This window comes from Filicampus tigris, chromosome 10 (assembly GCF_054856515.1).
Source record: "Filicampus tigris isolate MCC_2025a chromosome 10, RoL_Ftig_1.0, whole genome shotgun sequence".
Classification (NCBI taxonomy): domain Eukaryota; kingdom Metazoa; phylum Chordata; class Actinopteri; order Syngnathiformes; family Syngnathidae; genus Filicampus; species Filicampus tigris.
In genome coordinates this window covers 8,891,761-8,917,485 of record NC_141226.1, presented here as the reverse complement: position 1 = coordinate 8,917,485, position 25,725 = coordinate 8,891,761, and the positions used below count along the sequence as shown (strand labels likewise).

General features: G+C 40.9%; 1 protein-coding gene across 3 annotated transcripts in view; it reads left to right on the top strand.

The window, feature by feature from the left end:
• Positions 1 to 442: 442 nt before the first annotated feature.
• The window catches only part of dab1b (DAB adaptor protein 1b), a 45,495-nt gene continuing 20,212 nt past the window's right edge, over positions 443 to 25,725 (top strand). For all 3 annotated transcript variants that reach the window (XM_086042476.1, XM_086042475.1, XM_086042474.1), the window contains exons 1-2: positions 443 to 782; positions 22,883 to 23,472. In XM_086042476.1, the coding sequence (XP_085898602.1) occupies positions 23,403 to 23,472 (70 nt within the window). In that variant the 5' untranslated portion in view covers positions 443 to 782; positions 22,883 to 23,402. The remainder of the gene's footprint in view (positions 783 to 22,882; positions 23,473 to 25,725) is intronic.

Genomic DNA, 25,725 nt, shown 5'->3' with positions numbered 1-25,725 from the left:
GTGGCGGAGGGGAGCTTGGTTTGATGGATGGCTGGTTTAAAAAAAAAAAGGAGTCTGATCAATTACCCTGATGGATTGCTTTTTGGAGATTTGAGAAATGAGATGCATGCATGTACTGTATGTACCTTAAAGAGCGACTGGAGGAGAAATTGGGGATGAGAGGAGCACTCCACAGTTTGCACAACATGCTGCAAGGGTGGAATCTAGTGACAAGTGGCACATGGTCCACCCCTCCCTTTCCAGTGCTTTTATTTTTCCAAAATGTTTAATCCCCCCCCACTCCACCCCGTCCCTATTTCAGCCTCCCTCTAGGCTCCCCTCTCTCTACATTATTCTCTATGCATTTTAATTTTTTTTCTCCTGTCACCGGGGGCCCAGATTCCCCGCCCACTCCCCCTCATTTTAGCCTGAAACTAGAATAGTGAAGCCAAGAAATAGTTAATCTCTCCGGCTGCCGCTATGATTGGCCGCTGCACGCAGCGCCTCAGCCTCCTTGAATGAGAAACAGGGGTAACCAGGCAACTTCAGAGCTGCAAAGGGAGAGAGAAGGAGAGAGAGAGGTAGGAAGAAAGAAGATAAAGCTGTACGGAAATTTAGATTTGGACAGTAAATTAGTTTTAAAACAGCGCGGTAATGTGATTCCACCTTGTGTGCCCGGCAAATGGAATTAACAAATGGATTTTCTTGAACACGCTCTCTGCATGCTCTTCTGTTGGCGCGCTCACGTGAAGAGAACACAGATATGGATTAAAACGCATACATTCACACTCTGCTGGGAAAAGGTGAGTGACTTCCTATACTTGCGAGTCCTTTTTTTTTTTTTTTTAAGTTACTCTCACACTGCTTAAGGATGCATGGCAGCTCTGCGCCGTGTCAAGATTTATGGACAGGACGTGTGCTGGCCGCTGAATGAAAATGGGCTGCGGACCGGTCCTCTGTATGCACCATTCAGAGGCAGAAATGAAAATATAAATCAAACCTAAATATATAAAAATGATCGAATTGTTGCTTCCCACTAATGTTCAATTCGTCAAGTTGAATGTTGTGCGTCAAAAGGCGTATGCAGCTGTCCCACTTCTCACATACAGTACACTGGAGGTCGTTTTATTTAGGCTAATGTTACTGTGTGAAATAAATGTATCATTTAGATAAGATACAAACGATTATAAACGCATATCACCTCGTGTCCAAAAATTAAAATGAAGAGAAGCGCTACAGTTCCAAGGAGTGCGCAAATATTGCACATTCACCGGTTAGTGGATCTGACTGAATGTTGAGAAGTGACAACTTGATGTGTAAGGAGGACACGCGCGCACGCACACGTACGTACGCGCGCACACACACACCGATGAGAGGAGCTGTGTGCATGCTCGACGACCTGTGGGTGCATGAATGGTTGGATGAATACGCGCAGCTCAGCGCAGTCGTGGTGATGTTGCTCCAGTGCGCGTGCAGAGCAAAGACTGCAGTGAACTGCGCAGCTGTCTGGCCCCTGATCTTCTCTGCAAAGCATTCGGGGTCATGGGTCGTGAGCGGGATAGACACCATCGTGTTGCGAAGGCGTGGGGGCGTGTAAATCAGGTCAGAGTGCAGCTGGCGCTCATATTTGGACACAGAACATTTGCTCGGGATCGAGATTGATGTCCTGTACTGTACGCCCCCCAACACACTTGTGCGACTAAATTTGGCTTCTAAAGTCTGCGATAATTAGGTTGGTCGCATAAACCCATTCTATCACAATGACATATTTACATGTCAGTTCACAGGGCGTTTGAAAAAGTCTGGTACTGAATGAGTTAAATGACCAGTTTTGTGGTGTTCAGAAATATACATATGATACGGAACGGCAGTTTTCTGGCCCTGACACAAGCAAGATCTTTTCTGCTGGCTTAAACACTATAGCACTGACCTACGTTTAAAACCTAAATTCTAATATTTGTCCTGTGAAATTGTTTAATAATAATAATCATATTTATTTTCCTATTGTCTTCATTTTGTAGCATTTTCTTAGCTGACTTTGGCCTCTATGGTGCCACGCCAGTCTATTCTGCCCAGGGCCTTCAGAATCAATGTTACTGCTGGCTGACATTTCTTGAACTATGTTAGCAATAAGACTGATTGTTGAACCATTCAGATTTCAAAACTGCCTCAGAGGGCCAGAGCGCTGGCCCACAATGACATCAGCATTTTTTCCTTCCTTGTGTTTCTGTATACTTTCTATAATTGTGACGTGATAGTGGTGGCATTAAAAGGTGGACTAAGTCAGATAAGTCAACAAAGACCTATGTACCAAATGCATGGCCTGCCACTGCAGTCTTCTCCAGTCATAATATTAGGTATGCTTACACAGTCTAATGATAGCCAGTGAAAAAATGCGTTTGGAAAATTATGTCTTTTCTGAAGTTTTATACCTTTAAAAATTCAGTTTTATCCAAATAGACACTTGACTCTTTTGTCATGCTGTCAGATAATAACATGGCTTAGTATGGTGCAGTGAAGCTGTATACAACTGTTAAGCACATAGATCATAATAACAACAACATTGTATATAAATACCTTTCTGACAGTGGCAATCAAAAGTGAGCATTCTCATCCCTCTATAGACAGAATCGTTGCTATATCTCTTGTATTAGCTCCAAATAGATTGCAGAGGACATTGTATCGATTGTTGCTGGTGACTATACGGTAACAAATAATATCCAAAACAAAATGAAAGAGAATAACACTCTTGCTCAAATGTCCACAAATAGATGAACACTGACCTGATTGATGTTTTCATGGTTGTTATTCTATCGTGGTGTTTAACTTTGCCCCCGGGCTGAAACTCAATGAGTGGCACAATGACCAGCTGAAATGCACAATTCATTACTGGACCATATGTCTATCACAGTATTGTTTGTGCTTGAGAGCTTATGGAAAAGAATGGAACATGGCCTTGGCATTCACTGTGGACATAGAGGAAGAAAATAGATAGGGCCTATAAAACAGACTGTTACTGGAAATTTGTGGCCCACCGTGGTGTTGTTGTGGCTTGGTGAGATATAATACAAGACAAAAAAGAGAAGACAAGGTCGGCGTCAGCATTGATATTTCAGTACCGGAGTTCATTGGTGACCTCTGCCAAACTGCCCAAAGTAATCTCCTTATAGGGGATGTTTTGCAGCAGATCTTAAGCTGGACTCCCTGACTCGATTGGAGGACAATCGGGCGATTGTTCAACCCCCCCATCAGCACACAAACACACTCGCATATTTTTCTGTTGTTGTCCAGGCCTGTTCTTTGCTGCATGGTGTGATTTGTAAAGCTTAAGACAGGTCTGAACAAAACACCAGAGAACATCACTTCTCCACCCGGAAGGTCTTTGTCGGGTCTCCCAGTGGAAACACGACTCTTAATTTAGCTGCTGACAGCAAAAGCTGAGAGTGGTTTGGGGAGCTGTATCTCACCCGATTAAGACCATAATGGCTTTTCCACTTAGACACAAGAATTACAGACAAAATAGGAAAAAAGGTTTTGACATTTTCTTTTCATCACACACTTTTGGGACACATGCTCATTACACAGAAGGTGAACATGCAGGGATTATAGAGTACTGCTTACACTCTTTCATAAAAGATGTTGAAGTTTGTGAGAATTTTTGTGCATTAATTCAGAAGAACATTAGGGAGGTCAAATGTTACTGATGTTGGACGACAGGACCTGACCCACAATCTCTGTTTGAATTCGTCCCAATGGAGTTTCGTTTGGATGTTGTCAAGCACCTTGCTTTGTGCTCTGGGCCAACAACATGCAGAATCCTAAAAAGGCATGCGATATCTTTATATCTATCTTTATAAATATATAAAAACGACCTATAGTGCAGCCTCCCGATTAATTAATTGATTTAGAGGTGCCTCAAGCTGCCATTATATTGGGCCGTGTTTTGCTGAAAGCCTTCTGTGCTGCTGCCTTGTTGCTTCCCCTCTGATGACCATTTGTGCATTACCTCCACTTGAAGTGAGGTCCTTTGAGATAATGCGTCTGACTAACAAGGTTACACCGACGTGGATATAGAGTGTTCATATTAGACACACGGTTTTTAACGTGTTCTGAATCGTTTATAAAAGGAGCTTTAATAACCTTGCAAGATTGTTCTCATTTTGCCGGTGGCCTTATCACATCTATTTAATTCATTAATGAAGATATGGCCCCCGGCTGAGGCAGGTCAGAGGTGATTTGGCTTGCCCCATTTGAACAAAAAGGGGAGATTGCTCCGATAGCAGCACATTGTAGAGTGTTGAATGCCGCACATGCTGTGGGGGGAGTGTAATCAACACGACAGGTGTTTTGTAAGTTGACAATGCATCAAAAGGGATGTTGGGGCCAAAATCACAAAAACTATATGCTTTGAAAGTAGCTAAGCAAAAAAAAAAAAAAAAAAAATTACAAAGCACCGACCACATTCTGAAGTAGATGTACTTAACATGCAACGTTATGTGTTGTGATGGAAATGAAAATGGGTTATAAAGGCACAATCAGAAGTGGCCTTGTAAAATGTAAAACCTTTTAAATGAATGATTCCTCTCTGAGGTTGTTTGGCCTGACTTGACTTACTGATGAGTACGGCCATGACGCATTACAATTGAATTAAATTTCACCATCAGAAAAACTATTACCGTACATTGTGTTTTTGCACATGAACATGAACCGGCTACATAGTCCGGAAATAAACAATTCCACAAACATGGTGCTAAGAAGATGTGAGAGGACTGCACTGCAAAACACGTTTGGGGTATACATCGCGTCCAAATTATTTAGCAAATTGTGCTTTTCTTTGATATTTTTAAATATAAGCAATATGGCACTCAGCATAATTGTTAGAGAACAAGTTTAAAGAGGATGTCAACCCAAACATATATGTTATTTTAAGAATATGTTCCCAGCAGGCCCACTAGTTGAAACACGGCATTCTGATTAATTTTGCATTTGTGGAATATAAATTAAGCAGCAAAATCCACTGGTTTTTAGCCATCTCTGGGGGCGGCCATTTTGTCTTCTGTCGACTGAAAATGACATGAAAAATCACAACTGCCCACAATGACCAATTACGGCTGACCTCTTTTCTGAATCTGAGCTGTGATTGGTCGTTGTGAGCAGTTGTGATGTCATTTTCAGTCAAACAGAAGACAAAATGGCCGCCCCCAGAGATAAAAATGAGTGGATTAACACTTATTCAACAAACGCAATATTTATCAGAATGCCCTGTTTAAACTAGTGGGCTTTTCATAGAACATATTCTTGAAAAAAAATGTTTACGTTGACTTCACTTTAATACTTTTAAAACAATGATAAAAGAATAAGAATAAGAATAAGAAGGCCTTTATTGATCCCACAGTGGGGTAATGTTCAGTGTTTCAGCAGCAAAGATATAGGTCACATAATGTAGCCAAAAAACAAACATAAACATAAAAGTCTTTTTTTCAAATATAAAACCAGTTTTTGTTCAAATGTTCTGTTCCAAATTATTCTGAGCAGCAGTGTTTCAAGACATTTTATAAGTTGTAAAGAACTGCAAATAGTCATTTGTTGACTTTGCAGCATGAGGAGGCTGTATTTGCTGAGGTCAAATGCTGTATGAATCAAAAACATCTTAACGTGTCAAGCTAAATGTTAATTAGGGCCTCATTTGATAGCAGCTTTGCAAGTCTTGCTTGAACGTATTTGCAAGATATCAGAATAGCTATCCAATTTATTTTCTTATTTTTATTTTAAAAAATAATGTCATCGTTGGGAGGTTTGTTTGAAAACATTCAAATCATTCTCTAACATTTGATGACTTGAAAATTATATTGAGTGACATTGATTGATGTCAGCTGGGATAGCCTCCAGCTCCGAGCATCCCTGAACAGGATAAGAGGCATAAAAAAATTGATGGATGAAGGCATAGATGGCCCCTCACCAGAACATGCTTGCAAGCATTTCTCTATGTGCTGCTAGCGTGTTATGTATGAGTCCAAAGCATCATGTTAGCCCTGCTGATGTAGTGACAAAAAGACAGTAAGTTGCCGCTACACATTGCCATTCACAAAACATGCTCATGAAAGACTCTAAATAGCCCGTAGGTGTAAATGATATTTTTTTTTAGTAGTATAGTAGTAGAACAAAGTATACCGATGCAATTCCGGAGGCACGGTATCATGAGTGGTTATCGTCTGCCTCACACTCTTCCTGTGTGAAGTGTGTTTGTTTCTTTGTTGCTTCTTGCAACGTTTTAACAACATGCCTACTAAGTTAACAAAAGGTCTCAAATGCCCAAGGGTGTGAACCTGAGTGTCAATTGCTGTCCGTCAATATGAGCACTCCGATTGACTGTCTACCTGTCCAGTTCATCGCCTCTCGTGCAAAGTCAGCTCCAGTTCACCTGTAACCCTGAATATGATAACTAGCAGCAAAAGCAGCATTCAAGCATCAAGAAAAGAGTTTTCTCAGTCATGTGCCGTTGCGCACGGCCCAAATTGAGTTGTCAGTGTCTTGGCACTCCCAACTCTGTGGAGGATTAGATCAATCACACAAACCCTAAATACCAACCCGTCACACAATAATGACTTCTATTGTGTCATGTTAGGCCGGTAGTGGTCCCTGTGCCTTGTCTTGCAACATCTGGTGGGTAAGCCAAGTATTCAGTGTGAGGCCAACGGTGTCCGAATGTGCGGCATGTTGGGAGTCACAGTCTCTCCGATGCATCAATGACACAAGGCATCACGAGGGACGTGTAACATGCCAGACCACTGATTCATTAGGACTCAATTAGCTGGGAGGCAAGAGTCGCCCCGCCATATGCCTCGAGGAGCCGTGACAATCTGTACCCACTCCCCGTACATTTACACTCCATTCTGCTTGGCCCTCTGCAGTGTTGCATCAATGGCGTATAGTGGCAACCTTGTCGGCTTCCTCACGCTGGGCTGTCGTCTTTTGTTCTATTAACACAAATCAGTAATAGACATTAAACAACGCAGTCTCCAGCCCACCTGCCTCTGCGCCGGAAATGAGTCAAGATGACCTTCGGTTCAACTCATGTAGTGCCAGTTGGCACCATGCGAAAAAATCATCCATCTCTTGAAATATTTGGCTGCAGAGCTACAGATATTAGGGGGTAAGAAAGACCACACTCAATATCGACTAAGCACAGCATGCGCTGTCAACATAATCTATCTGCCTTCAAATCTCGTTTGTCTTCTTATCTGTACCAAGGTAAAAGGACCTCCTCACAGCATTCTCCCACCCACCATCCAGTCAGTCTTCCACAAACGGTAATGACTCCCAATTAGATCAGTGCCAAGGATAGAACAAGTAAAGCAAACACGGACATCAAGATATGCTCTACATGGTATATTAGAAGTGACTTGATGCATGCCAGCCACGCATTTCTTTCCAAATGTGTATACCGTGTACATAAAAGTCAGCACCTCGACTACGGCCATTAAAACTGAAGATAAATCAGATATTTCTGAACTGAAGAATATACCCTTTTTCAAGTTTACTGTAATTAAACACAACTCTTGTCGATGGTAAACCGTTTCTTATTACTTGACTAATTGTACATGCGCCACAATACACTAATCTAAAAATATTTATAACAAAATTAAACATATACAACGTAAACAGAAGGACAAAATTTAAGCGGAAGTCAACCCAAACATATTTCTTTCAAGAATATGTTATATGCAGGCCTACCAGTTGAAACAAGGCATTCTGATAAATATTACGTTTGTGCAATAAGAGTTAATCCACACGTTTTTAGCCATCTCAGGGGGCGGCCATTTTGTCACTTCTGTCACTTGAGCTCTGCGCAACTGTGATGCCATTTTCAGTCGACAGAAGTACAAAATGGCCGCCCCCTGAGATTGATCAAAACAGGTGGATTTTGCTGCTTAACTCATATTCCACAAACGCAATATTAATCAGAATGCCGTGTTTCAACTAGGTGGCGTGCATATTCTTGAAAAAAATATGTTTGGGTTGACTCGCACTTTAAGAAATACTCGGTGGAACGATTGGTTAATTGGTTGGTCTATAGAGCAGGAACGGGCAGTCTAAACGTTGGGGTGGGGAACAAATTTTCATCAGTTCTATTGGGGGGCCACATAGAGGGGGACAATGTGCATGTACTTTCTAGCCAGATGTATGACAAAAATATAATTTTAAATAAAGACAAGGTGCGTGCCAGCGCGGGAAAAGTGATAATCAATGTATAATTGACACCCGATTTGGGATTTGCGTGTTCATTGATTTTTTTCACAATATTTGTAATATTTATTTTTGTTTTTTTCCCAGCTGTTTTTCATGGAAAACACATATTCAATCAGTGTTTTTGAAGAAATCTTTGGGTTAAAATTAAAAAGTGTGCTCTCACTATTGAAGGCCGGCCAGGTCCCTATCACCCCTGAATAGTGGGGCTCCACTGTATATGTGAGTCTGCATCATCCTATGTAGACAATACAGAACTGTACTCTGCAAAATCGAGTATCGTTCCATCCCTAGTACATCCTCGCTTATGTAATGGCCGAATATGCGTGTATCTTTCAGTTAGAAAAGTGGAAGATCTTGGTCCATTTTTATGAGACGGAGGTTGCTTGTATCTAGACCAGCCTTATGTTGTTCAATCACAACAGAACCAGCTTGTCTGACCAAGAGCCTTTTACTCTCATTTATCGAGAAAGCAAACTCTTCCTCGATAAATGAAATACCCATCCTGTCACATGTGATGAGAGCACGGGGAGCCAAAGAATAAAATCAAGTCGTGTTAGTGAAGCTCTGCCCCAGTTGTAGACACGTGCAACCACCCAACTGCACTCCTCCAGCGTTTTCACCACATTACCCCGAAATGCTCGGTTCGTGTGACCCAATTCATCAGCCTCTCCTCCCCATTCATCTGCTCTCACAGATGCACTCCACGAGCAGCGCCGCATCTATCACCTTTGAGTGGTGAGGCCCTTCGGTTGCATCTGGTTGGCCCGCGCTCCAATCCTGTTCCCCGCAGGCAGGACCGCAGCTCCATATGTGGTTGATGATTGTCGTGTGGCGGGCTAGTGCCGGAAGCAGGCGCTCCGGCGGATGACACACTTTTGTTTTTTTGGGGTGTTTTATGAAAAACGTCATCAAATCCAAGCTCAGCAGACGTTTGTCTTGCCGCTGACAGCCGATTTAAATATTGGCTCTGTGGAGTCTTTTAACTGCTGTACTTTTTCATCTTCACCCAGGAGGTAATTGAAATGTTTGGTTTAGCCTGGAGGAGCGTTCTTACTCAATTCTCCAGCGATTTCATGTCATGTTTTCTTTTCATCTTTGAGCAAAGTATATCTCTTCTAATTTGACCATTTAAAGATTAGACTCATTGAAAATGATGAGATAATTTCTGTCCATGGGAAATTCTACTTCAGCTTCAATTTACACAAAACACCATTACTTACACATAGAATATGAAGCAATATTCTGGACATATTCATGTTTTTTTTTTTTGTCTGACGTTTAAATCTTTTAATTAAAACGGTGTACAATAATTCTAAAAGATAATGTTATCAACAGGCTGTTTAGTGTTACGGCATAACTGTTAACTTGAAACGGTACCATTAAAAAGCAATCACAGTTTAAGCATACAAATGTTTACAAGACTCCACTATGAGTTGCTTTTCTGGACGTCAGCGTGTCCGCCATATTTGATATGGGAGAGCGCCCGTACACTAATGAACATCAACTTGACTTAATTTCATAAAGCAACAACCTACAAAGTGCACAAAGTTAATGCTTCTCTTCTCATTCACCAAATTACACACATGAGTAGATTTCGGGAACGGATTGGCAGCACAAACAACATAATTATGTCATTTCTAAATTTGATGATTACAGTACGTTTATTCCTATATGCAGCATAACTAGACTTTACACCAGGGCTCTTCAATCTTGTTCTACGACGGCCAATTTCCTGGATGATTTCCATCTCTCCCTGCTGTGACACACCTGATTAGGATTGTTATCCAGTTTCTGCAGACCTTGCTGATTATTATCATCACTTCTGTTGTTATTATTATTATCATCAAGATAGCAATAGTTTGAGCAAAAGCCCCGGCTTTTCAGCTGAATGACAGTGCGAATGTGATGTTCATGCTTTTTTTTCCCATTAATGTCAGCGAAGGAGACGTGAACATGTAAACATTCAATGTTATATTTAATGTTTATCAGGGTTTTTTTTTGGCGTTTTTTTTAAAGATTTGGGGGATGAAATTATTCTTTTTTCCAAAGCATTTTTGCTATTTGCAGACTGTAGACTGTAGAGTAAATATACAAGTTGCTTAAATAAATATATTGTGCCATCTTTTGATCAAATTGCTGAAGGAGTAGAGTATTGTGATTTTCAAACTCACTGATCACTGATAGCCGATTGATTCAAAAAACCTTGAAGTACAACGCGTCAATATTTATCATCACAGTAACAGTGTTACATACATTTATAGCTGCAAACACCCATGCAAATCTTAGACAAAAAAAGCCTTATTCTACGTAACATAAGTATACATAAATGAATGTCATATGCTTAAGTTGTTTAATTTTTACAGATTTACAGTAAATGTATTTTTTTTGTGTTTGTTTATCTTTTAGAGCTCTAAATGTACTTTTAAAATTATTTAAATGTACTTTTTAAAATATTTTCATCACGGCAAATATACAGTATAATGTGACTAAGCAAGATTGTATGACTTGACTTCTGATTTGCTTAAATTACACAACCGTAATAACTTGACTTGACTTGAAATTTAGTGGCAACTCGAATTGACTTGCTTGATTTTTGCACATACAATGTACAGTATGTGACTGACTCCCACCTCCGATAGCGACCAATATATATGATGCATTCCAAATTACGATGAACGTATTGTGAAGTTAATACTTAACACAGAGTGTTTTAATCTATGTATCTAAAGAGGAATTTTGCATACCAATGGATTGTATTGGATCTTATCAAATTGTACAGAGGTACCTAATGCTGTGACCTTTCACTGGGTGCGCCATACTGTACTGTATATTTGTAACATCGAATAAACTGCCGTTCTATATATATGATTTCTTGGGGAAAGCCATTCTTTACATCATCTTGTTTCTTCCTTTAATGATACATTCCCATTAAGCAATTAACCCAGTGATTAATATAAATCAAGCATAAGTAAAATGATGCCTTTTCCACTCCTGATGGTGGATGACATTTGATTTGACTAAACATCTGTTCTGGCTGAATAATTTGAGCAGTTTTGATGTGCAACCTTCTTAATTAAGTTGAAATCACTTTTGTAGTGGCGCCTGCAGGGAACGCGCTCTGTGTTTCTTGCTGTGGCGTTGCAGCGAGCAGCGAGCATCTGGCGCTGCGACAGCGGCCAGCATGACGTCTACTGACAAGACTCTTTAGATCACTTCTCACCAGAGCATCGCAGTAGGGAAACCACACTGATGTTTTGCTCTAATCAGCCATCAAGTGTCATGACTTTGAGGCTCAATCAATCTGCTCTCTGTTTTAGATTTATACAACAAAATGATTTTGGGAGAAGCTCTGCAGGGACTTCACAGTATGAGCGAGATCTTCACCTTGCCATTCTGTTGTAACTAGAAGATGTGGAATATTGCATTTATCATTAGCTGCATGATTAGCTGCCAGTGGGCTGTGCCGGGCATGATTTAATCCCCCCAGTCTCGAGAGTGCGATAACATATGAGATGACAACAGTTTCACACCCAGTTTCACGCCTCCCATGGCTCCATACGTCGCCGCAGCCTAATCGCTCAAGTGAGATTAATGAGAGACGTTGAGGTGTGTTGGAAGACTCACTAATTACATGCGTGCATACTGTCGTACAGCCAGATGAACACACAGAATTGCGAGTGCGTGTGGTGTGGTGTGAGTCCATATTCGTTTTCTGTTCATTTTTGTAGTAAAAAGGCACACTTACTCAATGCAGTTGGAAATATCCACATCGTATCTGCAAAAACATATCCACATCACTACAAAGTACTTAGTGTGCTGTTTGCTGGAGTATTGCTGTATCAAAAATGCACTATGTACTTTGAATAACCCTCGTACATTTGGCCTTTTGTAGGAAGCTGACTTATAATGAAAGCAAATAACTTGTGAAAAGTCTTGTTAGACATGCTAACATTCCTTTTTGTTGTGTCAGTCCCTCTCATTTCTCTCGCAGGCTTTTTCTGACAGAAACTTCAATCTGGAAGGAAACCAAACCTAATGTCAAGTTTTCAGCTCTTATAAAATATGTTTCATAAAAGGGGGATTTGAAAGATGTGACTTCTGTAGACGTTTGATAAATAAATGAGTCGCAGCGTAGATAATCACTTTTCCCTTGCAATCAAGCATGTTTGGGACTTAGGGACTGTAGGAAATAATTGATGTAGGGAGGGTGCCTGAACTCTTTTGATTCTTTTACAGTTCCATTAAAAATATCTAATAGGAGTGCTTCTTGACTTGGGAAACAAAATACTGTTTTCTCCTGATAATGCTCCAAAAGTCTTACAATGTTCTGGAAGAAAATGCTTCAAAAGTCAAGCCCAACTCTGGAGTTGAAACTATGATTATATATCAAATACTTCAATGAGAATTAGCCTTTTTCATTTTATTTTTGTATTTTTTGGGGGTACCAATGATGCTGGAGAGAAAAGTATGATGAAAACTGTAAAACCTCAAATGATACTTACTGCGACATATGAAAAGCTCCTCAGCCCTGTAAAAAAATGACAGATGAAATGTTAATTCCATACATAAATTAACTTGTGGTAAAGTAAAGCTTTCTCACACCACTTGGTGACAATTTTTTAACAGCAGACTTCTTCCCGTTCCATCCTGTCTGGTGTCTTCAACAGTCTTACGCAGCAGTTATTTTAATCTTACACTTCATGTGTGCAGTTATGTATGTTCATGTTTCATGATCATGTCAACAATTTGAGGCTGGACAATTCCATTCACTTTATATTTGTTTTTAATCCTCCAGAATGGATTTTGTTTGATTTAGGCCATTGTGTGCTAATATGCGTGTTACGTTTACCTTTTGTAGTCTAAATCTTCCTTTTTTTTTTGCTTTTTGTTGCAAGGCATAATTTTAGATGCGAGCGCGCTTCAGATACTTTGTCGCTCGAGTGAAGTGGAAAAACAAGCTGCCTATGCACTAACAACATTGCGGAGCCAGGTAGACAGGAATATAAAAGTATAAAAGCAGAGGAGATCCTGTGTTTTTGGAGCATTTGATTGTTGATTCCCCAGTGCTTCATTAACATTGTTTCCTAGACTGTGCATAATGTTTTAGAGCACGCAAGGCTTGATCACGACATCTCAACTACAATAGACCTTTCTTTGCCAGCAGCATGTCTTTTTACATCATGAAAGACCAAAATCAGTAAACAGAGAAACATGTACAGAATAAACAATCGGGGTTGGAATTTGAAGAGAGATCTTCATTTTGCCACCATGCTCAATTAAACGAGACAACTTTTTACTATTACTAATCTCAAAAGGAACAGTGACAGAATAAGAGAGAGAGAGAGAAAGTGTGTGTGTGTGTGTGTGTGGGGGGGGGGGGGGGTCACTCATTAATTGCTCCGAGTAAATGAAGTAATGACCCAGGCTATGTAGCCACAGTCTTTTGTAACACATAAAAGAAAGCACGGGTGGGGGTGGCAGCAAAATAAACACGCTTCAGCCTCTTTTTCACAAACAGCCATTCTATTTGCCAGAGAGCGGGAGAAAGAAAATGAGGGCAGAGGAAAACCGGATTGGGCGGGAGGCAAAAATATGAGGAAAGATAAAAATGAAAGATGCTGGAGAGTAAAATAAAAGATCACAATGATAATGAAACAGAGGGAGGCAAATGAGGGAGACCACACAGGCGAATGTGGTGTTTGTAGAGAGCTTCTGGAGTCCATCCAGCTGTCTTCCTCCCAGCATGATAAATAGCCCGTTTCAACACACAACACACAATGACAAACCTAATCAACACTGTACTAAATATGCCTCAGGGAAGACACATCACATGAGGTGTTTTGGACAAATGGATAAAGCATTTCATAGTTATGACAAGAGTCCAGTAGTTTTGCAGTCGTGGGACATTTTGAGACCTGCTCTAATGGTTGCGTGGGGTCAAATTAGAACCAAAAAGAATGCTTTCATGCTATTGTTTCCAAATGCTACCTGCTTTGAAAATTCAGTTTTCTTTCATTTGTCTCCTATAAAAGTAGCGCACAACACTTTATAAATAAACACATTTGAGTGGAACCTCGAAAGTCCAGTGCTGTTGATGTCATATACTTATTTTGACCATTGTTTTGTTGCACAAAATATTTTATTTTCAACCACCAACACGCTCACTGTGAGCAGGTCACGCCAGTCCTCAGTTCAGTGTGCACCAAAGGAGTCAGGTTTTGCTTATTCTTTGAATTTTACCCCCCTTTTCAAGGCCTTGCAAGCCCTAACAGGACAAGAAGAATACAGACTGAAAGCTGACTCATAGTCAAAGTAGCAGGGATGATACTTTTATTAGACAATTCAAAATACTTTATTATACCTTACGGAATCATAGAAATATTATTTTGTTTTAGTTAGTTTTCAGGACATTTGGACTCTGAAATACGTTTTCTTTTCCAATTATTTGCTATGGGAAAAATGTTGCTAAATCTGAACAAATCAACCAGTGTCAAGAAAGACTTGACGTTGATAAAAGTATTTCAAACCACGCCGACATGAAGTGAATAGAAGGCCATGTGGAATTGTACGTGAATGGCTGAACTGATGTTTGATCCAACAAATACGTTGGTTTAACTGGTCTGCTTATCAGAGGGTTTTTTTCTACTTGTATTAATGGAAACAGCCACAAATGTATTGCTTTTTCTCCTTGCTGTGATTGCGTTCCCCACATCAAGCGATTATGCACTTTCCCCCCATACCAAACTAATCTAAGCATGCCTTTAGGGTCCATACTTTGTGCACTGGGGCACAACCGACAGATATGATCGGCCCTAAACTCTTCCCACAAAGTAACTTGTAAACATTGAATGGTCCAAATAGGCTTGGAAGCTATGCAAGCACACATATTATGTTGTGGGTCAGTTTTGACCTAGGCCAAGAATATACTCAGTTTTATCTATTCAAAATGTATTTCTAGTGTGTGTGAAATTAATAAATGGATGATTAATCCTTAATATTTCATAGAAAAGAGAAGACGTTTTTTCAGGGAATTACTTCCAGGCGTCCTCTATGACGACAATATGCTATGACCCCTTCTGACTCAAATCCGAAAATTCTGATTCGATGCGCCTTTTCAATGGCGAATTCGCAACTTAATTCGAATCACCACTGATCCATGCACAGCCCTAGTGCCTAGTCAAATATTCATCCATTTATCATTCTGTCTAAATGAATATGTTTATCTTGCAGCCAATCCGGTTAAAAGGGTAAAGGAGTAGCCAACATGGAGGGCAGGACTTACTGCCCTCTGTGTTGCTGTGCCCGGATGGGTTAACCATGCCCAACTTTGTGCACAGCTCCAAGGCTCTTGCGCTTGACACAAATCTGCACAGCCAAGCAATTGTGTGGCAATGCCTATTTAGCTTCCCAGCTGTAGCTGCTCACCCCGAAGCAATGGGGCATCGCTCTTCAATAGAAAGCAAATGAGGGTGCTCCAAACATCCAAACTGATTTTTTTTTCCCTATGAGTTTTCCTCCTCCCCCTCACACTCTGACACTTGACTGTTCCATCCGAGTCAGAGGCCCTCCATCTTGTCAGAATGAGGTGAGCCAATGAGCCGTGGTTAAACAAGGGTGAGCGCAGATGCTGGCTGTTTCCTCACCTTGGAAGGCGAACAAGGCAAAGGAGAAGAAAGGACCAGTGCATCTTACCTTTAGTGCCAGTATTTCGGTTTTGGGAAGGATTTTGGTTTATAGCTCCATGCTATAGTGCATGCTGCCATTTTCCTGCTTCTATTGTATTCAAATGTTATGCTCTTATTCTGTTCTCCTAAAAAAAAAACATGGTTATTTTCTTCCCACTGCCATTCATCCCTCAATTTTCAGCCAATGTGACCGTGCTTAGTCCACATTGCAATATAACAAAATTTGGATGGATTGCCATGAAATTTGGTACAATTGAGCAGACAATGTGCCTTCAGTATGAACACTAATCACTTTGCTTGACTTTTCCCCCAGCGTAGCCATCTCATCAGTGTGGTAATTAGTCCATGTTAATGAAGCAGAAATGTTTTCATGCCATCATTCCAAACTGTTGTACAGATGACAGAGTACACATTCTTCGTAGTTCTGCTTTATTTAAAGTTTAAGTGAACACATCTAAAAGAGTAAGGATGTTTGTAATTCTCTGACTGTGCAAGCCACATATGTGGTCGGCATAGTGAAGTTGTTTCACTATTATGGTTTTGCAAAATTGGGATCCAAATGCAGGGAAGCAGGGATTTAAGGCAAGAGTGCTCTCATAAAAATACCAAACAAGGTACTGGGAGGAATCCAAAATTAATTAACAAAGTCCAAAAATGAGGTTCAAAGTAACAAACTAAACTGGGTGTAGTTTAATGAACACTTAAAAATACGCAATTTCACAATTCATGTAGATATCTGTCAGCATTGAGAAGTAAACAATAAAGGTTTAAGGAGATATTAAACCTTTGTATTTTGGTCTCTGCATAGTCATCATGACGTAAAGCTCACATTGAAATAGAGGGTAACACGGGAGTGAATTTTCCCATCCCTCTCCCACAGAAAATATCCCGTACTATCCCGTCCCAGACCATGCTAAAAAACAAAATTAAAAATCCTGTCCAGTCCCCTGAAAATGACTCCAATCCCGTCCTACTCCTGTTCAAAATGGCTGCCACTTCCGTACTGCTCCCATTTTTGAGGTCAGCAACATTAAAAATGAACAAAAAAGGCAACCAGTGTCTCACGCCTTCTTCCTCATGGACTCTCCGAGGTTACTGGATAATCCCGCTCCCGTGGGCTTTTTATCCTGCATCGTCCCAATCCCGTGATTAAAGGTAAAGTTGTCTCCCATCCCACGGGGATCCCCCAGAATTCATGGGAGCCGTAGGATTCGCCAAAAAATGTCAGCCTTGTCAGCAAGCTATATCCAAACTGTTGACCATCTAGCAGCAACAGCAGATGACGAAATTGTTTCCACATTTGATTCTGTATAAACAAATACATTCAAAATTATTAGCTGATCGTCAATTTTCTCCAATTGATCAAAGAAATGTACTCCATCGCTGGATGCACTCCACAATTACTGTACGTAGGCAGTTGTGCACTCAAACGATGATTCTGATCTGCGGCAATTCGAGTATAAATTTCTTTTTTGTCTTTTTGCTACCATGACATTCTTCTAAATTGTGTCACTTCGGAGCAAAAAAAAAAAAAATGCATTATGTAATTTAAAACATGTAGTGTAAATCAATGCCCCTAAATCAGTCTCTGACACAAAAATAGGTTGGGGACCACTAATGTAAATCACTTATAATGGTCCTTTTATACACTGGATATATTTTTTACATTGTTTCCAGTCCCTCCCACTAAGAAGTTACTTAAATCTTTTTACTTGCTGAAACCCGATTGACCATTTGAATCACATTTGAATCAGATGGTCACAAGTGTTAATAAACTGCACATTTACGCAAAGACCCTTATGTCAGTCTTCCACTTCTTAAAGATAAAGTCTACCCAAGCATATCTTTTTAACAATATATTCTATGCAGGCCTGCTAGTTGAAACAAGGCATTCTGATTTATATTTTGCGCTTGTGGAATATGAGTTAAGCAGCAAAATCAATTTTTAGCCATATCAGGGGGCAGCCATTTTGTCACCTCTGTCAACTGAAAATGACATCATAGATGCTCAAGATTCAGATAACACCCAGTCGTGGCTCATCTTCAGAAAACATGTAAGCTGTGATTGGTCAATGCCTGAGCTCTGAGCAACTGTAATGTCATTGTCAGCCTGCAGAATTGACAAAATGGCAGCCGCCAGAGATGGCTAAAAGCGGGTGGATTTCACTGCTTAACTCATATTCCACAAACGCAATATTCATCAGAATGCCTTGTTTCAACTAGTGGGCCTGCATAGAGCGTATTCTTGTAATATGTTTGGGTTGACTTTCCCTTTTAGTCAGGAATCTAATTAGCCCATTAAAGAAAATTAACCTCAGTTTGAAATCAAGGGCTCATAGCAGCTTGTAAGGCCACATGAGATGACCTGATTGTTGATTGTAAGGCTATGATAAGGACTAATTTAGAACAAAAAAAACTCACATATGCCCTGAATATACCACTCGAGAGTGGGCCTTTGACGTCATAGGTGACACAAGGTTACTCAGCGGGGAGAACTGCTCGGCTTGGTTGTGACAGTCATGTCCCGCTCCGTAAACTGGGGCGCATTTTGCAACAAAGATGACCAGCGCAAGGTGCCAAAGTCGCTCTGTTGAACAAACGTTCCGTTGGCCCTGGGCCATGCTAAGCCTTGGCCTGGAAGAAATAAAGGTGGTCCCGCGGAGAGGGGGCTCACCATTCCACTCAACTCGCATGCAAGCTGTAGAGCACAGAAGGTGCCTTGCATTGCGGGGGATTGAGGCATAATTGACCATATGCAGGGACAGAAAGTTCATCCGTTCGTTTTCCTTAGTGACAACATCCACAGAGGCTTATCCCTCAATATAAAACCTCAGTATAAGATAGTGTAGTCTATTAAAATAGTCTTCTTCTTTGTTAGTTATTTCGTCTTAACACAATTTAGGGGTCGCCGCAGTGAATCGCCCCTGTCATCTGCATATTCTGCTCTCATTCCAGCTATCTGCAAATTTTCCCTTAGTCTACTCTTCTGTCTTTTTCTTCTCCTTCTACCTGGAGGTTGCATTTCCAGCATCTTTCTACCGATATATCCATTGTCCGTCCTCTGCAGCAATCCAAGCTATCTCAAACTGGCTTTTCTATCTTTAAATCTTCGAGTCTATGCTGTCCCTCTAATAAACTCATTCCTGATCCTGTCCATCCTCGTCACTCCCAAAAACAATCTTAGCATCTTCAGCTCCGGCACCTCCAGCTTTGTCTCCTTTCTTCTGGTCATTGCTACGGTCACTAAAAACCATACAGCATGGCTGTCTCAATCTCCTCCTGTAAACATTTATTTGACTTTATCTCGTGCTTTTCTGTCACAGATCAACTCTAACACTTTCAAGTCAAGTTATTGATTTGCATATTTGATTTAGACAATTATTCAAAACAAAATTTTAGCCTCTAAATTGTCCATGGTACATGTGTATGAATGAGTATGAAATTGACATGTCATGTGTCATCCACTTGAATCAAATAAACATATTTTGTCTTTCTCAGAAACCTGGGACAACTATAATACCCTTAATTTGCTTATGACATTATTATTTGAACTTTGCTGCTGATTCTGTTACTAACGAAAACAGCAGCACCTACCAGGGTTCGTAAACTCTTGGTGGAGTCTTCTGTCTGCTGTCACTTGAATGTTCCCTGCACAGCATTAGAAACATTACGGTATTGAGGATGGCATTTTTTCTTATCATTAGCGTTCCTCATTAGTTCTTTACTGTCTGTTAGTCGGTGATTGTTTTATTTTGTTTGCTCCTCCTGATTTAGTTAATATATGCAGTATGCATCTAGTTTTGCCCTTGAACTGTTCAGGTTTGCTGGGAATTAACATATATTCCATTATATATGGTTTTATCAATCATTAGTTAATTGGACTTGGGATTAAATATAATATGAAATACTTTTACATAGCAAAAATCCACCCTACCCCCACCAGTAACACCACCGTTTAATCCCCGCCTACCAGAGCTGGACATATTACTCAAATTTTCCGGTCCATTTATCGCCTTCCGTCAGCAGCCAGGGTCCGTATAGCTGCCTTTTTGTCCGGCCGACTAAATAGTAATAGGTCGGTCCACCTATCATTTTAAACGGGCTTCCGTTAGCCCCCCCAAAGACCAATATTCGAAACGAAAGACTCACCGTGGTGAAAGAAGAGAGTCTATTCATTCATTTGATATATTCGGTGTATGTCATGAAAAAGTGAAAATGCTCTAAAATAGCTAATAGACACTTGATGACACTTGACTAAACGAGGAATGCCGTAATATTCAGGTCTGTTTGGTTCAGTGGAGGTACAACTTCTTCCCTCACACAAATCAGTGAGAGGCATGACTGATGACTGCCTAATTTTAAGGATTAGGGTGGCCAGGTTTTCCTCACAGCATACGTGTTTCCCTTCAATAGTCAGTTTACGGTGTAGAGATCCTGACGCAGGCAGGAAATAAACATCTCCAGAGGTGGTTTGCGAAATGCAGGCAGACTGATAAAGACAGCAGTATGTTGATGGAGGCAAATGATGTGAAATGTTAGCAGAAATGAAATCAACTTCCATCAGTTACCCCCCATCATACGGGAGCGAGACGGCACTAAAATGAGCAAAAACATAAATAAGAGATGGCTTTTGTCGAGGGCTTTTGACATCCTGTAACAGTCGAGAGTAGCTGGAGGAACGAGCGATGCTCGTTAACTCTGACCCAAATCATGCAAGGCAGTGGGAGCTGTTAAAACACAGAGAACACGGTGGAGTGTGGGTGACCTACATAGCATTGGTTTTTAAAAAAGCAGCTGTACGTCGCATTAAATCGCTTTCATCAAATACAATGAGGCGTGTCTCTCTGAATGGTAATGGAAACTGCTTTCTGATAAGCTTTTTTGTGACAAGAAAAATACTTCTGCCATCACTGAACAACCTAGTCTGAGAGCCATTTAAAGATTGGCCCGTTTGCCTCAAACCGACTAACATTATCTGTCTTTTGAGCGTCCATGAGGCGAGACACACGGTCGAGAAGCATGAGGAAAACTGGTGCTGATGAGGCAACTGCAATGAGCTGTTCAAGGAAATGAAAGGAAAAGACAGGAAGACACGCAGGCGGTAGTGTGTCTCCATTTGTGCTTTCGCATACACGAAGCTATGCATATGTTCACCGAGTAATGGGGAGAAGAACAAATAAACAGCTCACACACTCTAGGGCTCTGTGCCTGTTTATTACACCAGAGTGACATTTTCAAGAGATGCAGACTTTCAGGAAGTGTATGAGTTCTTAATGCATTCCTTTCATGATTGGCTGCAAAAGTCACTTATATAAGCATCACACGTGGCCTTGCATTCATACCTGCTTCGCCAATGAGACACATGGCAGTTATAAAGGTATATTACAACGTTTACTTTAGGTTGGGTCAAACAGAGTGCAGCATTTCTTGGGGAAAATTGGGTAATTTGTATTTTAGGGGAGATGATAAGAGCTATTTTTTATTATTGTTTGTTTGATGGTTGGCTTGTTGGGAGGAATAGGAGAGGTGGTACACCAGCAGTCCCCAAAACATGCTAGGTTAATTGAAGACTCTAAACCAGTGATGTCAAACGTACAGTACCACCTGTAGGCCTGAACCAACCAGTAAGAACACATTCACTTCAAGTCAACTCAAAAATCGTCTTTACAATAACATGCTCTATGCTCCTCCACTAGTCTAAACATGTCATTCTTATTAATATTGCGTTTATGGAATATGAGTTAAGCAGCAAACTCTACCCATTTTTGTCTTTCTCAAGGGGCGGCCATTTTGCCACTTGCTGTCGACTGAAAACGACATCAGAGTTGCTCAGGGCTCAGGTAACGAACTTGAGCAACTGTGATGTCATTTTCAGTCGACAGCAAGTGGCAAAATGGCCGCACCCTGAGACGGACAAAAACAGATGGATTGTACTGCTTAACTCATGTTATACAAATGCAAATATTAATCTGAATGTCGTTTTCAGACTAATGGCGCTGCATAAAACATATTCTTGTCAAGACGTTTTGAGGGTTGATTTCCCTTTAAATAAAAGTAACTTTTGTTGTTACTTTTGTCCACTGGAGGTCGCACTGACAATCATTTAAATAACCACTTACCACTTAAATGACATTTTGAAATTGGCTGCTACTTAGGATTTGATACCTGAAACTGATGACATTTCAAAAATAGAGTAAGCCTGCTGTGCCACCTTTGCACTGTGAACAATACATCCATCCATTATTTGAGCCGCTTCTCACAGTTCTGTTCAAATCAATACCTATTATCTATTTCAAGACACGTCAAAATGGCAGTCACCAGCTTTAGTCCAAAAGTATGAAGTTATGTTGTTGGTTTTTTTTGCTACTGAGTCAATTTAATAGAAATACGTGTGTCACACAACACTTTTTGGGCCTGGTTAGGCTAAAGACCTTCTTCTGCAACAAAGACCCATCACCATGCCAACAGAAGTAGTGGCAGCCGTGGTGCCAGTTTGGCTGTGCGCCATTGTTAGCAGTGAATGATTCAAGGGCATTAAAGCACAACGTGGGGGGTTCCAGTTTCGAGACGGCCTTGCCAGCATTCTCACTACAGTCTGTCGTTTGCAGCTCTCTGTTACTTCCCTTCCTCTTGTGCTGTGGGCCTGATCTTCTTAAAAGTCCTTTGCATGCACAGAAGCACCAGCCAAGTTTTAATGTTCAGTATTTACTCACAAGCAGCACATAAAAATGATCCACCACAGCTCTCCTTCAAGGGTGGCCGCTGAGCAGCACGCACTTACGGCTCTTTCATTAAGGATTGACGATCCAGAAGAGATAATAACATCTTTGTTGATTCGTTAAATCAGTGCCTGCCATGTGTCATGTTAAATTAATCTTGTAATCAACAATCTGGGGGCATGTGTCAGTTGAATTTTGAACCAGCTCCACTCTGACATTAACATTGTCTCCTCCTTCATCTCCTTGCAGGGTTCAGAGCCAGTGACTGTGAGAGGCTGTCGGATCACGTCTGATGTCCTCTCTGAGGGAATAATAGCCACTCCTGACCTACTGTGAAGAACAATCTTTGATTGAATCAATGCCGCCGCCTCCCTTGGGGGGAATTATTCCCGAGCAATAGGTGAACATTCAGAAAAGAGCACCAGTCGACCATGTGATACTTGACCTTCAAGGAGGCTTTCTCCAGAGGATGTCAAATCAGATCTGAAGCTTTTCTCGAGAGGATCACCAAGCTCATCAAGCTCTTCATGTGTTGTTTGCTAATACGCACACATCATGGCCAAGTGAAGAGGGCTATTTATCAATGCTGGATCTTCGTTTCCAGGCAACAAAGCATGAATATGAGATTGATTATTCCGACTGTGAAGTTCCCGTAAGAAAGACGGAAGTAGGGGAATTCAGCTCTGGGACTTGGCGTTGGATTAAGTAGTGTGGCCGCGAACCCATGGTGGACTTGCTGTGAGCCGGACAAGGGACTCAGCAGTGGAGGATGTCAGCAGAGGCCGAGATCCAGCCGGGTGTCAAAACCATCCAGAGAAAGGAGTCTAGGAGGATCAAAGGTAGATTACACTCTTATAGCCAAACTCAAAGAGTATACTGCTACTGCAGCAGTTTCCAAACATATTGACAACACTGTCACTGCCGACAACAAAATCCACATGAAAACAATTAAGTGTCATAGGGACCGTTTGCGCAAGATTGTTTTTACTGTTAGTTTTTTGCTGCTCATTGCAATTTTGGATGCTAAAACATACTGTTTTAGAGGAGTATTACAAATACACAAACAATATTATGGTATTAAAAAGACACTAGATAAGCAGTTGCCAAATTCCAAACTGATTCACATGAAACTTGGCTTCTTGTTGTTGTTTTTTTGCTTTTGCAAATGCATGGAAAGTGAATCTGATGGTAGTTATTTTAGAAATAGACCCTAGTTGATACATCGAGATACCGTGTGAAAATCAACCTCTTTGGTAGAGGTAAAAAGTGTCACACTTGAACTGCACGTAGGCCTAAAATGAGATAAAATTGTGTATTGTGTTGTGTTGATTGCGCTTTGAACTTTTATAGTGACTCCAACTCTCCAATCCACAAGGATGGAGAAATGGAGTCAAGACGAACAATGATCCTGACAGTGTTAACTTTCTCCTCTTTGGCAGACAGTGAAATCTAAAAGCAATGTTTGAAGAGTGCTAAATAATTTTGGACTACACGGCAAATAGCTTTGCCCAGTCAAGCTCGCCGAGAGGCTCCCTGTCTCATCCCAGGGATCCAGATGTAGTAACAGCTATTCCGTGTAGCCGCGGGCTTTGGGTAGCGGCATGATTTAGGTGTCACGGACAGGGTAATTCACATCCTGTCGCTTTGATGAACGGCATGCGTGATGTAATAGGACCAGGCATTCTCCAAACAGTTCACTCTGAGATTGAAATGAGAATGAACTGACTGAGGGAAGGGGGAAAAAAGAGGAAATAGAACAGAGTGTGATTCAGAGCGACAGGGAGGTGAGCAACAAGAGGAGTCTTTTCCATTTGCCTCCCTCACTTGACTTTAGCCTCTCTCATTTTTACTCATTTTTCCATCCATGAATAAAAACCTCTCCAGTTAGTTCAGTAAATCCAGCTTCTGCAGCTTGGCTGTAACAAGGCCGCGGGGCCGAGTCCTCTGTGGCTCTTTCACTGGCTCTGTTGGCCTGCTTAGTTAAATGTCTGTGCTGGAAGAAGTCCCATCGATTTAAGTTAAGTGGAGGGGGAAAGCGCACAGAAAGGGTCTATTATACACATGGTCATGTGACTCATTGTCTCATTCCACTGAGATACTATTTAGATCCATATAAATGGAAATGCGGCAGCATAAATGGATGCACTGCTTGCGGTGGATGTGAGCATACCGGCACAGGTGAAGGACACTATCAAGGGCCAGAACGATGACAGATACTTAGACAAAACATATAGAAGGAGCTGTGAGCAATGTTAGCACATATCAGTCAAGTTTCCTTGCCACTGTCCTGCAGTTCAAATTAAAACAGGCATAGAACACAGAACAGGTGTTGTATCGGCATCTACTAAAACATGCATTAGATGTTTGTGATGTAATGTAAAATCACTAAAAGATGGCTATCTTCCAGCGTGGTGAGTGTGTTCGATGCACAAAAACCTTCTTTTACTTTAACATTCAGCTCTGTAAATAGTCTTTCACTTTTGGATATGATACTCAGAGAAACAATGTGGTGTATGGAAAAAAGCATTAGGAGCATGTCCACTCAGTTCAATGCATGCACTTTATTTATGTCTCTTCTTCCGCATTAGCAGAATAAAATCAGGCTAATTGTTACTGTCCTCTGGTCAGCCTTCCAACTCCAACACAAATATATTACTTATATGTAACTCCCATGTTTTGAGAAACATTTATGCTCATGTGAACACCAGACGCAAATTACATAAACAACCGTAGGCATGGCTGTTGTCATCTTTTAATTTGAAGACACAGTTTGAAAAAGGTACATATTCTGTTGTTTTCTGTTAAGTTCATTCATGTACCATTGGCCATTGAAGATATGTCTAGCTGCAGCAGCTGAAGAGTCTCTAACCTAACTGTGTGACATTAACCCATTAAGGCCTAAAGCGCCTTTCTCAACAGCTCCCCAAAACCTAAGGTCGCCTTTGGAGTTGCCCTTGAATACCTGAAGTTCTCCCAGAAATTCAACACTTACCGGTACAAAATGATTCATATCCCAGCCCCTGTAGCAGACAGAAACATAATACCAAAAGAATTAAAGAGCTTAGACATGTGGCTTTTACGCAGGCCGAATT